This window comes from Oculina patagonica, unplaced genomic scaffold, assembly GCF_052425735.1.
Source record: "Oculina patagonica isolate OP01 unplaced genomic scaffold, crgOcupat unplaced12, whole genome shotgun sequence".
In the NCBI taxonomy this organism is placed as follows: domain Eukaryota; kingdom Metazoa; phylum Cnidaria; class Anthozoa; order Scleractinia; family Oculinidae; genus Oculina; species Oculina patagonica.
Genome location: NW_027557193.1, coordinates 27,197 through 42,305, shown reverse-complemented (window position 1 = coordinate 42,305; position 15,109 = coordinate 27,197). Strand labels below are relative to the sequence as shown.

The window sequence follows — 15,109 nt, the reverse complement described above, 5'->3', positions numbered from 1 at the left end:
TTAGTCAATGATTTTAATTGATAACAAAGGCATTATACATGTACATGTATAAGTACACTGGTAATACTAAAGTTGATATAAAATATGAGCAAACTGGATTCAAACTGGGTTTTAATGTTGGACAGCAGGAATTTAAGGAGTTAAGGAGTTAAGGTTGATTCACAGCACTTCAGTGAACCAAGCTTCCAAGTTTTGTTATATCTATACTTTCCTTTTGGGTAAGGAAGAAATAACTAAATAAACTTTGGTTGTGCATTGATGGTTGATGGTGTTTAACTCAACAGTGGTACCAGACCCTCCGTTGAATGTGACAGTTGACTCAAAGAGCTCACGAGTGGTGAATATTTCCTGGGTGGCTGGTTTTCATGGAAACAGTGCAATTCAAAATTACACAGTGAAGATAAGTGAAGACAATCAGACTTTTGGTGATGCATTGTGCCAAGGATCACTGTCAGGTAGTTCCTGTGTGGTGCCCAGCTCCTCAACAAGTGCTTCTCTTGGCAACCTCTCACCTTTTACAACATATTACATAAAAGTGTTTGCAAGGAATGCAGTTGGTACTAGTAATAGCAGCCCTGTAGTGAGTGTAACCACAGATGAAGAAGGTACTTTTTGGTTGTTTAAAATTTACCATTTGCTCTTATTTATATCATGTTTTACTTTAACACAGAGTGATCCTATAATATATTATAAGGAGACTGAACTGTTCAGCCTGCCAATCACAAATCCCAATGAGACGATATCATTGGTGGAGAACTGAAGTCAACTGGCTTTTGGTGAAGCATGATCCAAACTTGCAGTGTCTTGTTATCAAAACTTAAAAGAGAATTAATCAACACAAGAAGTACTTTATCTACTAAATCATCTTGTCAAAAATCCATTGTTTTGTTGTGAGGGTTCGAACAATCGAAAACAAGCTTAGAAATAGTGAAAGATACACAAAGAAAAAAAGAAAGCAGATGCAACTTTTAGTTTGGAAGTCCTTTGAAGTTTTCACTTCAAGTTTCATTTGCAGATTGTTTCCGTTTCACGATAATATCATAACGTATGCTACGTTTGAAATGAGTGTACTCTCCTGGCTAGCCTTCAATTTGCCACACATAGATTGCTTCTTAAGGTGGCTCGACCCAGTTTTTTTCTAGCGACACCTATCAACTTTGAAACGCTCATACTTAAAAGGATTAATGTCAATGACATATCTACTATATCACATGGATTACACATAGACTGAACTACAATATGATATAAATTTTTGGGAGATCGGAATGAATTCACGTGACAATGACGTCACACAGGTTTTTGCTCTGAATCTAATTTTAGCCTGTAACCGCATTTTCTCTCGAGATCCTCCACGCTACGTATACCTTGGGTGTTTGCCTTCAGCTCTGCGGAGTTTCATTGAATTCTACAAGAGGAATTTTGAAATATCTTGGAATTTTTTTAGATGGTATAATTTATGCGTAAAATAAAGACAAGACTTCATAAAGAAATTTGCTTCTTTTTTGATGTTTAATGAGTGGCTTAATGAGTGGCCAAGCATAGTCATTTCACGCGTGGTGCACAGGAATTCGATGTTGTGCTCAACTCGAAACAATAGGAATCCCAGAGCACAAAATTATTCAAAACTATGAGATCGCTTCAATATTTACTCGATTTTGCGTTTATGTTAGACAACCTTAGAAGTTTTCAATGAGCATGAAATTTAGGGATTGTGTAGCAGTGTACTGATCAATTGCCACTCTGAAAAAGTTTGGAAAAAATTCATTGACGAGTTTTAAAATAATCGCTTTTTTGCGAAAGTAGGCGTAAAATCGGTAAAAAGAGCTAAACATTGAGCTTCACTTTGATTCATATATTTCATAGTTTTCGAAATCGCGCAAGTCTACCTACTTCTTACGGTTTGGTTATCGGATATGGGGCATTTTTAAAAGGAATGAGGGCTAAAGCCACTCATTAAACATCAAAAAAGAAGCAAATTTCTTTATATGAAGTCTTGTCTTTATTTTATGCATAAATTATACCATCTAAAAAGAAATTCCAAGATATTTCAAAATTCCTCTTGTAGATTTCGATGAAACTCCGCAGAGCTGAAGGCAAACACCAAGGTATAAGTAGCGTGGAGGATCTTGATGGAAAATGCGGTTACAGGCTAAAATTCAATTCAGAGCAAAAACCTGTGTGACGTCATTATCACGTGATATTCATTCCGATCTCCCAAAAATTTATATCATATTGCAGTTCAGTCTATGTGTAATCCATGTGATATAGTAGATATGTCATTGACATTAATCCCTTTAAGTATGAGGGTTTCAAAGTTGATAGGTATCGCTAGAAAAAAACTGGGTCGAGCCACCTTAAAGGTCATTATTTTTAGTCTTGTTTTCATTCTTGTCCACAAAAACAAAATACTGAAACAGTTGATGTGTTCAGCGTTATCTGTTTGGGCTTTCATTTCGTAACAGTGTTTGTGTGTGGTGAACATGAATTTAGAATTTTCAGGACTAATTAAAATTTCTTTTTTTAAACCTTATTTGTATGGAAAGCATTATTGATAACATACAATTTATTTGAGGCTGTTATCTTTATACAAATTATGAACAGGGTTCCCATTTAAAAAGCAAAATTTGTGGAGCTTTTCTGTTCATGACCATTACTGCGACACAACTTTTTCAAATGGAAGCCAACAAAGTGCTAGACGGGGCATGTATTTGTATTTAAAGGCTCACTCCATGTTTAAACCTTTTTTTTGCATTTCTTTTTTTTAAGGGCGAGGGGGGGTGTAATTTGTCCTCCCCCACCCTCGTATTTTGAGGGAAGGTGCAATGGGGACATAATACTTGTGGCGGAAAGACAGTAAAACATTAATAATTCATCTTTGCAGAGCCAAGTGTTGCTCCAGACTTCACTGTGACTGTGGTCAATTCCACTGTTGTTAATGTCTCTTGGCAGGTACAGAATTACATTTTCCTGATGATTAAATTATTATATTAATTTTTGTGTGTGTGTGTGTGTGTGTTCCATGAACAGGAACATTTCCCAATTTGGTGGGTGCCCTGTGATCTTGTGGAGTCCTGTGAGCCCAAGTGGAACCCAGACTCCCAGTAGTGTACAAGAAAAATGTTTTCTGCTTCATTCGTTCCTCAGGCAGTGGAAAACCACATTCACTCTACAGTATATATTCAGAAACATTAGAAGTTTTAGAGGAATTGACATGATATGAATTTCAATGAATTGTTACTATTATTTATTGTTATTATGATTATTATCTAGATGCTTACTAAAGAGGAAGCCAGAGGTGCAATCCAAGGCTATTACGTTTTGTACAGGAAACCAGCTGATCCGCCTAATGAGTGGGAGAATAAAACTGTTAATGGGAAAGAAACCACTTCTTTCCTGGTGACATCACTAGAGAAATTTACTCTCTATGAGTTTGCTCTGCAGGCTTTTAATAGCAAAGGTGTTAGTAACTTGAGTACTACCTTGGAGAAAAAGACAGCTGAAGATAGTAAGTTTTATTGCAATGTGCATACATAATTTCCTAATGTTCAGTAATAATAATAATTTAGTCCCAGTGCATGCGATTTCGCTAAAGTGTGAAGTTTTTTTTTAATATTACCATACATAGAAAAAATTAGAAATCATTATAAAAAATATGAAGAAAAATGAGTTAGAATTCTACTGAAATGATTATGTACTGCAGATTTCTATGAGATCATACACGTAGTTGAGCCAGGGCTATCACCTCATAGAAATATCGAGCTCATAATCTAATTGTTAATTATAATAATAATTGTTTAATATTTGTAATAAGCAGGTTCAATATGTAAATGATCACCTGAGCGTAACAGTAATACAAATTATAATTACATATTAACCTGCTGCCTAGCTAAATGGAAGGTGGGTGCCTGGGATATCCAGGGGCTTCCACTGTGGCCAGCCAGCCCCTAGACAGAATACCGCTCCCATGGCTGGCAAATCCCCGCAACCCAGCCATGAGCCCCCATTCCAGGCACCTGTCAACACTGATTGAATCAGTGGAAGGAGAAGAAAAAGGGGAGGGTGGGGTGGGGGAACGCTGAGCAAAGCCACTAGGAAAGTGCTCAAAAAACACGATGAAGACCGCTACGACGACCGCTAGTGCTCAAAGCAAACACGCTGCCGAAAAACGAAGCTGCAACAAACCATGTGAGCCTGCACTTAGCAAGGTGACCGTTGGCCAAAGGCGCCCGCCAGCTCGTGGCAGTTAACTTTGTTAAATGCCCAGGTTAACTTCGTTAAAAGTCATTTAACTAAATTAAATTAACAATACAATTATTACTTTAATTTACAATAAACTTAAAACCTCTCATAAGTGACCACTTCTTCTAGGTAAGGGTGACCACTTTTTTAGGGCTGATAGTTAAACATTTTCTATCGGCTTTAACCTCTGACCACTAACATGAAGAAACCACTTCACATTATCCGACCTCGCCTCAGGAGCCGACTGGGTAATGAGGTCTAAACCTTACATTGTTACATTGTTCTTACATCTGTCACACTGCAATTCTTACATTCAACGTTATAAGTGACTTAACATGACACTGCTGACATAGCAATTTGGAAGTTCATTATTGTACTGGACGTGCTGAAACATCTTCAAACTACAGTGTACTAGATGTGTTCTTGAATGAAAAAGCATGGATGTGTAGTGCAAGGATTAAGTCTCTGAACTTTAGACTACAGGACATAACTCAAACTTTAGACCTCCTATCACAGGCTTACCATCCTGTTTGTGAGGTCACAGCATACCCTTATGAATATTCAAATCTCCTCACTAATTGCTATTGTACATGTAAATATTTAAGCTTCTGAAAATCTGCTTTTATGGTTGCGTATTTGCAATAAAATAAAAAGGAAATTGTTTCGCTTTGTTTAAATTTGTTTTTATGCTGTTTTCTTGGTGATTTAAAGTTGTGAGAGCAGTTCTTGGGGAGTTTAAGTTTGCGACTCATGAACTGAATACAAATACTTACACAAGGCGTGCAACTTTGACGCCGAAGTTGATGTTGAAAGAGCTGTCTATTACATTAAAAAATAAGAGATAAGACTTGATTCTTTGCAAGCCAAAGAATGAAAGCTCAGCTTTGGCAGAACTAACAGAAAGTGTACACCCAATAAAAAGAACAACTCCTATGTTCAGATAAGTATCCTTGTCAGCATATGTTACACACTCTACAAGAATTCCCAGTAGCAGTAGAGTTGGTGTCAGGTGCACTGTTTCCAAAAGTGTTCTCATTTCTTTAACTCAAAAAGAAAAGAGGGCGGTATAGGTAAGTCCTGTTGCCAAAATTGCAGCTTTTCTGCTAACTTACAAACACTGTCATGCTTCACCATGGCAGATGGAACCGAGGAAACGATATGGGCTCCAGCCCTGAATTTCGTTTTTAGTGGCAAAATGCAACGCACGTTTGGTTTTAAAAAAAATCAGCTGAATAGTGAAATGGGATTCTGACATGCAAGAATTTCAGTGTCAGGTGTGATAGGGGGTCCGGACCCCCTGGACCCTCCCCCAGGATCCGCCGCTGTTTCTTTGGGGTATCCCATCTGGGGGAGCATTGGCAATTGTTTTGACCAATTTTAGTGAAAATTGCATAAATTGTCCTAGCTGGTGGTACAGATCATCATAAATCAGGAATTTTACGTCCTTATGTGATATTCCAGCTGGTTTAAAACAACACCGGCACGCTGCAAATTAGGCCACTCAAATTAGGCCAGAATATAGTTCCATGCAAGACTGTTCTTTCAAGGGGAAAGATTTCCTGTAAAAGCGAGTTGTGGAAATATGTTTTTTCGGCTACATTCCAGAGGCAGTACCCAATTGTGCTCCTTGTGTAAATATTGTATTCTGTACATGAGTCGAAAACTTAAAATCCTAGAACTGCTCTCGCACCCTTCAAATCGCCAAGAAAACGGCATAAAAACAAACTAAAACAAAACGAAAATATTTCTCTTTTATTTTATTGCATATACGCAACCATATAACCAGATTTTTGGAAGCTTTAATGCTTACAAAAGCAATTAGTGAGGAAATTTAATTTTGAATATTCATATGGGTATCCTGTGACCTCACAAACATCAACCTCGTTCCCAGGGCTTTTCCCTTGGTGATTTGGAACGGGCGGGAAAAGACCCTGGCATCGGCCGGTCACGTGAGCTTCATACACCCAAAAATCTTGGGTGTAATAAATTTTAGATAGCATCAATTGAACGGAGGCAATGCATGAATTATCTGTTTTCGGTTTGCTCAGTCGGCTTGGAATGGCTCTAAACCGCCGCAAATGTCCTCTGTTTCGAGGAAAGCCCCTTCAAGAGAATTTTTTATATAATGGCATATACAACACGAAAAACAGTCAACAGATTCCACTGGCGCGTGTGAGATTTCAAATCTGCATTGAAATCATGCGGTGCCACAACGTAACCGGCTAGCGAACAAGGGAGCATCGAGCTCAAGAGACAAAACGCTCGATCAAATTAATACAAGAAGCATAACCTTTACTACACAGAATGTCTCTCTATAAAATAAACATTTAGCTTTCTTGAAGTAAAGCACTGGAGAAGCCGATATCTTGCAACAGTATTTAAAATACATGAAATTAAACAGCCGGACCCGGCATCATAATGCAAGTGATCAACATTTTCATGGAATATTTCAGATCCTGTCCTTCCAGAGCGACCATTTTGAGAGCTTATAGAATATCTTGCAAATAGAAAAGAACCACTAGCGAACCACTAGCGAAACATGAGCTAGAGGTGTCAAACAGGAAACTGTGTATACGCAGACCTGTGACCTCTAGACTGTCCAGATTTGCTCCAGTGATTCGGTTTATATCGTTAGGAGCTCAGTTCAATAGGACGAAGAATCCTTTTCCATGGGTTCTTTTAGATCGCCTTCATCGTTCCGTGCCGGATTATCTCCAAACATTAGCTGCTTAGCGGAGGTTTTTCCATGCATCTCGGTTCAGGGTTGCCGCGCGCTTCGATGTCATTGATGGCAAAGACCCGAAGCAAATGATGGCTTTCGTACTCACCATCACAGAGCCGGCAAAGTGAATTCTGAACGTGTATTTTTTGGGAGTTGACTGCTCCATAATTTTCACAGAAAACCTGAGAAAACGTATTCTATTCACTTTTGTTTTAGCGGGATTTACCGGCCGTTGCATAAATTAGAGATCTGTGGAATATTTTAAAAAGATAATCACGTGACCGGCCGATGCCAGGGTCTTTTCCCGCCCGTTCCAAATCACCAAGGGAAAAGCCCTGGGAACGAGGTTGCACAAACATAGGACGGTAAGTCTTTGCTCCTATTGTTGGATCGCTATCTTGACATTCCGGGTGTCGCTTACAGGAGGTTGTCTGTATAATAAGCTTTATTATTGGAATTTTGCAGTATATTAAATAGAGGATATTACATGTTGGCGAGAAGATATGAATTTTATGTTTGAGTGGCAAGACAAATCTCAAAATGAGATATTGTTTTTGCCAACATTTAATGTTCTTTTTATTATAGACATGTACACAAAGTCTATAGACTGAAGTAAATCAAAACTATAAAACCTTTGCTGTGTAAACTCTTGCAGCTCAGCGGCTCACATTTCCTAACAATCTTTCCTTTGGTCTACATGTACTTTGCAAGAAACTCCTTGAATAGATTTGTGCCAAATATTTTTTCTTTGTTATGTTTGTATTCTCCTCCTGCTCGTTATTGAATGATTTTGGGTCAGCTTCAGTGAATTTAAAATTACTTCTCTCTCTCACTCGCCATTTTTTCAACTGGCCTTGGCAGCCGTGCAACAGTGCAAAATGATGTCATTGATATCCTCACTAGTGAAGATATGTCAAATTTGCCACTACAGTCCGGGATGAAATTTCATATGGATTTTATCAGTGGTCTATATTTTTTCCCAGTAAAACACTCATGTCTAAATAATGAAGTAGGTACAGTTCACCCTAAAATATATCTCCAACCCTTTTATACTAGCATTCATTTAGTTCATCTTTTAATTGAGTCATTTTAAATCATTTGAGTGCTCAGTTTACAAATTGTATTTTGAATAGATTTTTAATATTGTTTCTTTTTTACATTGTTGACAGTAGAGTTGGTTTTAGTTTTCTTTGTAACATACCTTTCCTGCATTTGCTCCATTGATTACAAACAATGGTTTCTTGTCCACCCAAGCCTCCACTGAAAGGCGTTGTTGATGGGCATTGAAGCCTAATGCAGGAAAGGTCAATAAGCTCCACTCATGTCCAATACACCCAAACTGGATCATGACGAATCAACATCCAGGCCGTCGAATTGACTTGAATCGATCAAATCGAGTCGAATCGTCAACATTTTCAACCCTCCCTGTTGGCCAAGGTGCTGTTAGTTTTCTAAGTCCCTCACAAATCGGCATCCGGTATGACGAATCGACATCCAGGCAGTCGAATCGATCGAATCGAGTCAAATTGTCAACATTTTCAACCCTCCCTGTTGGCCAGGGTGCTGTTAGTTTTCTAAGTCCCTCACAAATCGACATCCAGTATGACGAATCGACATCCAGGGAGTCGAATATTCGTCAAGTGAAAAAGTCGAATCGATCCAGTTTGGGTGTATTGGACAACCCTCATAAGCTCCACCTCAGGCTGAACTGTGTGGAAGAAAAACGTTATATAGGTACATGTACAAGGTCTGAGTGCATGAACGCATGGGTCATGGTGCAACTTTGCACACAACAAAAATTGCAGCATGAGTCGACGTCTCTTCTTACTTTTACTTTTTTGCATTTTGTTGCACCAGCATCGTGACATCATATTTTTGTCATTTTCTCTTTAGAACCCACTGGCTTGCCACAAGATATCACAGCTGAAGCAACATCACCTAAAAGTATCTCAGTAACTTGGAATGCAGTCCCTGCTGATCAAAGAAATGGAATTATCAAAGGTTACAAGATAATTTATCAAACCTTGCCAAGTGGAAGCAACATTACAGAGAGGATAAATGCCACTGGTGCAAATGAACAACAAACAACAACTTTAGACCAACTGAACGAGTTTACAAATTACAGCATAAGAATGTTAGCATTTACCAGTAAAGGAGATGGACCTCTAAGTGCTGCCAAGGTTGTTCAAACACAAGAAGACAGTAAGTTTCTTATTATTGCTGATAATTTAAAATAATACAGTTAAGATACATGTAGTAATGATGGATTTTGTAAGTTAATAGAGTGCCGATGCGTCACTTATATTGTAGGCTAATGCTTATTATGCGAAAAGTTGAGCCAGAACAATAGACCATTTCTTGATATGAAAACTCTGGTTCCAGCATGTATACTTGTGTGCTTGAGTGCCAGCTGGCTTGCTGAAACAATATGAGGGTTATGGCATTAGGAGAACTCTCAAATTTTGCGGGCTTTACTATACAATACAGCCGGTAAAATTGACCAATCTCAGCACCCATACTACCTGAGAGATACAATAAAGGGAATTATTTATACTGAAAACTAGACGAACTTCACTGCAACTATGTAACTGATGGCGTAATAATTGTTACCCTGTTCTAATAGTAAACAAGTTTCAATCAGGGCTAAGAAATTGTGAGTCACTGGTCGCCAATGCGACTAATATTTCATCCTTGACCTGTTGACGACTTCAAATTCTGGTAATTGTGAAGAACAGCTCCCCGTAACCGACTGTCGGTCGTGTGTCTGTCGACTGTCGGCCAACTGTCGGTCGTCTGTCGGCCGACAAACGGCCGACAGGTTTTAGCTATGCTGTCGGCCAACAGTCGGCCGACAGACGGCCAACAGTCGGTGATGTGTTGGTAAGATGTTGGTAAGATGTCGGTAAGTTGTCAAACACTTACCTTTATGTTTTTCCTTTTCATCGGTCTTTAAAGCACCCAAAATTTATGATAAGGGCTGGGTTCGCAAAGGATTCTAGGGCGAATTTAGCTTGTGCGTGTTTGGAGAAGCTTTGCACTGTTTTTGCCTGAGTTTTGGATAAAATCATCTTCGAACATGATTTTATTGCTTGCCTAATGGCCTGAAAGTTACGCAGGTGATATATTTATTACAAATTGAAGTTTGTGTAAAAGAAAATCTCAGCGAGGAGTTGATTTGTTTTTAGTAAGTACCGTAGTTGGCGTACTACAATGAAATACAATGTTTATCTGCTTTACTCGCTTTCTGTGTTGGGTTTACTCCTGTGTTTACTGCTCAATTTTACAGTAAAATTTCTGTTTTGGGAAACTGTTGGTAACCTGTCGGTAGTCTGTCGTTGGCCTGTCGGTAACCTGTTGGCCGACAGTTGACTGACAGTTTTTCACAATTACCCAAATTCTGGTTTAGTCGCCAGAATGGCGAAGTTCTACATTTCTCTGTGTTGACGATTTATAACGGTAACTTTCTCAGGCATTTGGTCCTTTCAGAAAATTAAATTGGAAGATATCTTTGCTTTTTAAACATTCAAAATGAGAATAGAAGTCGATCCATCCTTTTCCTTTGCCGTAAAGGATTCTCAGACATCAGAAAACTTGCCGTGTTAGAAGTCGCCCTACAGTGCATTGTGAACCCTTGAGAACATCATGTATAGAAGGATATGCTTTGCTATCCGCCATGTTGATTCCTTGGACAGAAAAAACACCGTTGGTCTTTGATGGTGTAAGTATTTATATTTCAGTGAGAGTAACTGTGCTCAAATAATATGAAACAATTTTAAAGCGCCTATTTTAAATTAAAACGGTGTTTTTTCTGAAAATTTCATTCTTGATTTACTTGAAAACGCTCTTACAGATTTTTCTAAAATTTTGTCAACAGTTAGTCAATCTACTAAACTTTAACATATCAAAAAATAAACACCAAGAGTCAATCTAGATTTCGAGAAAATCAAGCTTGTTTGAGAACAAAAGAAAACGTCAATGGTTGCTATGGTAACCTTTGTGACAAAGTGACGGGTAAAAAATTAAAATTTGGTCGTATTTGATCAATATGGTGTATTTTGGCAAAAATCGAACACTGGCTTCCTAGATAATTTTAATTTTCAAAACAACCACCCTTCGGCTAAAAAAACTACATCGAGCCTCCTTAACAAATCAAATGAAAATATTTTAGTCATATTAGTTAATAGCGCATAATAATGATGATGACGATAATGATAATAATACAAAGCTGTTTTGAACTTCTATGTCAGAACCTGATGGTGCTCCACAAAATGTAACAGGACAACACAACGGCTCAACCAGCATCTTAGTCATGTGGGATGATGTTCCAGCTGATAAACAGAATGGTATCATCACGGGTTACACCATTACTTACCATTCACAAACAGAAAATGACAATGGAAGTGTTCCAGCTGGTCCCAACGATCGTCAACAGGAATTGACAAATCTACAGGAGTACGTCAACTACAATATCACAGTGTTTGCATCTACTGTGATAGGACCTGGACCAGACAGTGACCCTGGTATTGTTGTTAGAACAGATCAGGACAGTAAGTAATTTTTTCACCAAGCTTTGCTTTTCGGTCTTTTGGTAATTTTTTACAGCTTGATTCCGTTAAGACTCAAAACTGCAGATTCGTTGAGTTCTTCTGTGAAAGTTCTTTTAAGTTTGAGGTAAATAACTCCTGATATAAAAGTGAACATTTTAAATACTGTGCGTATTAGGTGTTTGATATTCACGTTTCTGAAAATGTAAGACGTGATTTTATTTGTTTGTGTTCATTCTGTTTTTGCCACCCAACTGATATGCTGAAGTGGACACCAAGAATCTGTTTTTAAAAAGTATAGATGTTACCAAGTAACTTTGGAAAGGTCTATGAAACCCCTTAAAAAAACAGCTCATAAGGATTCACTAACAAGTTACTGATTCCTATGCTGAACTTCTATCTCAGAACCTGATGGTGCTCCACAAAATGTAACAGGACAACACAGCGGCTCAACCAGCATCTTAGTCACGTGGGATGATGTTCCAGCTGATAAACAGAATGGTATCATCACGGGTTACACCATTACTTACCATTCACAAACAGAGAATGACAATGGAAGTGTTCCAGTTGGTCCCAATGAACGTCAACAGGAATTGACAAATCTACAGGAGTACGTCAACTACAATATCACAGTGTTTGCATCTACTGTGATAGGACCTGGACCAGACAGTGACCCTGGTATTGTTGTTAGAACAGATCAGGACAGTAAGTAATTTTTACACCAAGCTTTGCTTTTCGGTATTTTGGTAATTGCAGATCCGTTGAGTTTTTCTGTGAAAGTTCTTTAAAGTTTGAGCAATTCTATTTAAAAATGAAGCAAAGTGGAAAATGAAAATTTTTGACCCCCCTTCATATTTTGCATGCAGTAAGATGTTCAGGGTGAATGTACAAAATGCCCTTTTTAAAGGTTGCAACCTTAATGTTGGCATGGCAACACCCATCGTTTGTTGGTGTCTCCAAACGTAATTTTTCACTCAGAACATGCTCTGAAATGTAAAAAATGTAAACAGCTGTTTCTCAAGTCCATTAAAGCAATACTGCTCAAGACTTGGATCAAATATAAGGTCATCATTCTAGTTTATATTGACGTATAAAGTTTTTTTTAACATTAAATTTACAACGACTAATCAGTCAATTAACTAAGTGCATTTTCAGCCAGTTTGGTTGATGGGTAAAACATACATGTAATAGACGTTTCTTTGAATTTTCCAAAAGTACACCGGTTCCAGACGAGAAACTATGCAGTTAGTTTACACAGATATCCTAGTTGCTACAACTGTGAAGATCTCTGCGGGGCAGGCTCTTTTATATTTTAGGGAAGCTAATGAACGAACCTCAAACATCAGGTTTTGCATATTTTGGCGAAATTATTATTTTGTCTGCTCACCAACAAAAACACTTGCATCACTGTAAGTGCTCTCAGTCACAAAGAATCTTATCTGTTAAGTCATTTTGTAATCAAAACAATCATATTTAGACTTTGTTTTGTAAGTAATATTGAGCAAAATAAAGCTTATTACACAAAAATTTCTCCAGTTCACCATTGCCATAATGGCGTCGGTTCATTCATCGAGCACTCATATTCAACACAAAGTCAAGTAGGTCGTAAAGTATGATCGTCCGGGTGAGAGTAGTTCTGAGAAGAACTGTTGTTGGTGACTGACGTTTCGACAACCTGAGCGGAAGTCATCTTCAGAGTCAAGTGAAAAGTTGTTGTCAGTCGATGATGTTATAAGTCTGGTCCGTTAATGTTGATTGGTCAGTTCAGCCGTGATGTTATTGGCTGTAAGACTCGTGTAGAGTTTGTCGACAGTAATTGGTCAGTTTCGATCCGTCTATTGTTAGTCAAATTAAGTCGTTCTGTTCTGTCTATTGTTAGTCAAATTAAGTCGTTCTGTTGGCGGTCCGTTTGTCGGTTCTGTTTAAGTCGTGAATAAGTCGTTTGTAAGGTGCCGGTAGTTGTTGACATCTGTTTATAGGCGTTTGTTCTAAGTTTGTGTACCAGCTTTCCAGAGTCAGTCGTTGAAAATAGTTGGTACTGTAGGTTAAGCATTCAGCAGAGTCCCAGTCGATTTTGTGGTTAGTAAGTCGATGGTGTTCAGAAATGTGATTGTTGACATCACCATTTCTCGTCGCTCGTTTGTGTTCAGTCAGTCTCGTGTTGAGGTTTCTACCGGTCTCTCCGATGTAGGAGGACTGGCAGTCGGAGCATTTGATCTTATAAATCGCTCCCTGTCTGTCGTTAGGTTCGTCCTTGTCTTTAACGTTAGTTAGTAAATGTCGTAACGTAGTTATAGGTTTGTGAGCTACACGGATATTGTAGGGTTGTAGAATCCGCGCAGTAGTCTCAGAAGTGCCCTTGATGTAGGGTATAGTCGCTGTAGTAACAGATGTCGGGTTTCTGTCAGTTTCGGTAGTTTCAGTAGTTCGGTGAGTGTTTCGTCTAATAAAGTCAGTGTTGTAGTTGTTCTTGTAGAAAACGCGGTCAAGGTATTTGTTTTCGTCAGATAAACTGTCGGGTGTATCACAAACTAGTTGCGCTCGTCTTGTCAAAGTCTTGATAGTCGAAGCTTTGTGGGAAGTCGGTTCAGTTTACCAGAGAGATCGAAGAAAACGGAAAACTTCCTTTTCTAGACTGTCTGGTAACCCGCGACAACAACAAACTACGAACTACAGTGTACAGAAAACCGACGCATACCGACAGATTACTGGACGAAACATCCTACAACCCGACTTCCCACAAAGCTACGACTATCAAGCTGTCATTACATAACTTAAACTGATTTACAATTCAATTAAAAGATAACAACAATCTTATGAAAGATACTTTGAAGAAGCAATAAAGACTGAAAAGAAAGAATTGTTAATTGGTGAATATCTAACTGCATGCAAAATATGAAGGGGGGCCAAAAAAATTTCATGTCCCCACTTTGCTTCATTGTAACAGAGAATTTCTCTTAATAACTCATGATATAAATTAAAGTGAATATTTTAAATGCTGTACATATTAGAGATGTTTGATATTCAAGTTTCTAAAAGTTGAGACATGATTCTGTTAGTATGTCTCCATTCTGATTTTGCCAGCCAGTCGATATAATGAAGTCGCCGCCAAAAATTTATGTTAAGTATAGATGATACCAAGTAAAATTGGAAAGGTCTATGAAACCCCTTAAAAAGAGCGGCTCCTAAGGATTCACTAACAAGTTACTGATGCCTGTGCTGAACTTCTATGTCAGAACCTGATGGTGCTCCACAAAATGTAACAGGACAAAACAGCAGCTCAACCAGCATCTTAGTCATGTGGGATGATGTTCCAGCTGATAAACAGAATGGTATCATCACGGGTTACACCATTACTTACCATTCACAAACAGAGAATGACAATGGAAGTGTTCCAGCTGGTCCCAATGAACGTCAACAGGAATTGACAAATCTACAGGAGTACGTCAACTACAATATCACAGTGTTTGCTTCTACTGTGAAAGGAGCTGGACCAGACAGTGACCCTGGTATTGTTGTTAGAACAGATCAGGATAGTAAGTAATTTTTTCACTTGGAAGCTTATTTGCTTTTCAGTATTTTGGTAATTTTTTACAGCTTGATT

General features: G+C 38.3%; 2 protein-coding genes across 28 annotated transcripts in view; both read left to right on the top strand.

Moving 5' to 3' along the window:
* LOC144639691 (protein sidekick-1-like) overlaps window positions 1-15,109 on the top strand; it is a 105,013-nt gene that overhangs the window by 73,912 nt on the left and 15,992 nt on the right. The gene's annotated exons all lie outside the window — the stretch shown is intronic.
* Window positions 289-15,049, top strand: LOC144639696 (receptor-type tyrosine-protein phosphatase F-like). Its single transcript, XM_078499002.1, has 7 exons — window positions 289-605; window positions 2,882-2,949; window positions 3,271-3,505; window positions 8,855-9,163; window positions 11,209-11,508; window positions 11,911-12,210; window positions 14,742-15,049. Exons 3-7 carry the CDS (start codon window positions 3,271-3,273, stop codon window positions 15,047-15,049), a joined length of 1,452 nt encoding a protein of 483 aa, XP_078355128.1. The 5' UTR covers window positions 289-605; window positions 2,882-2,949.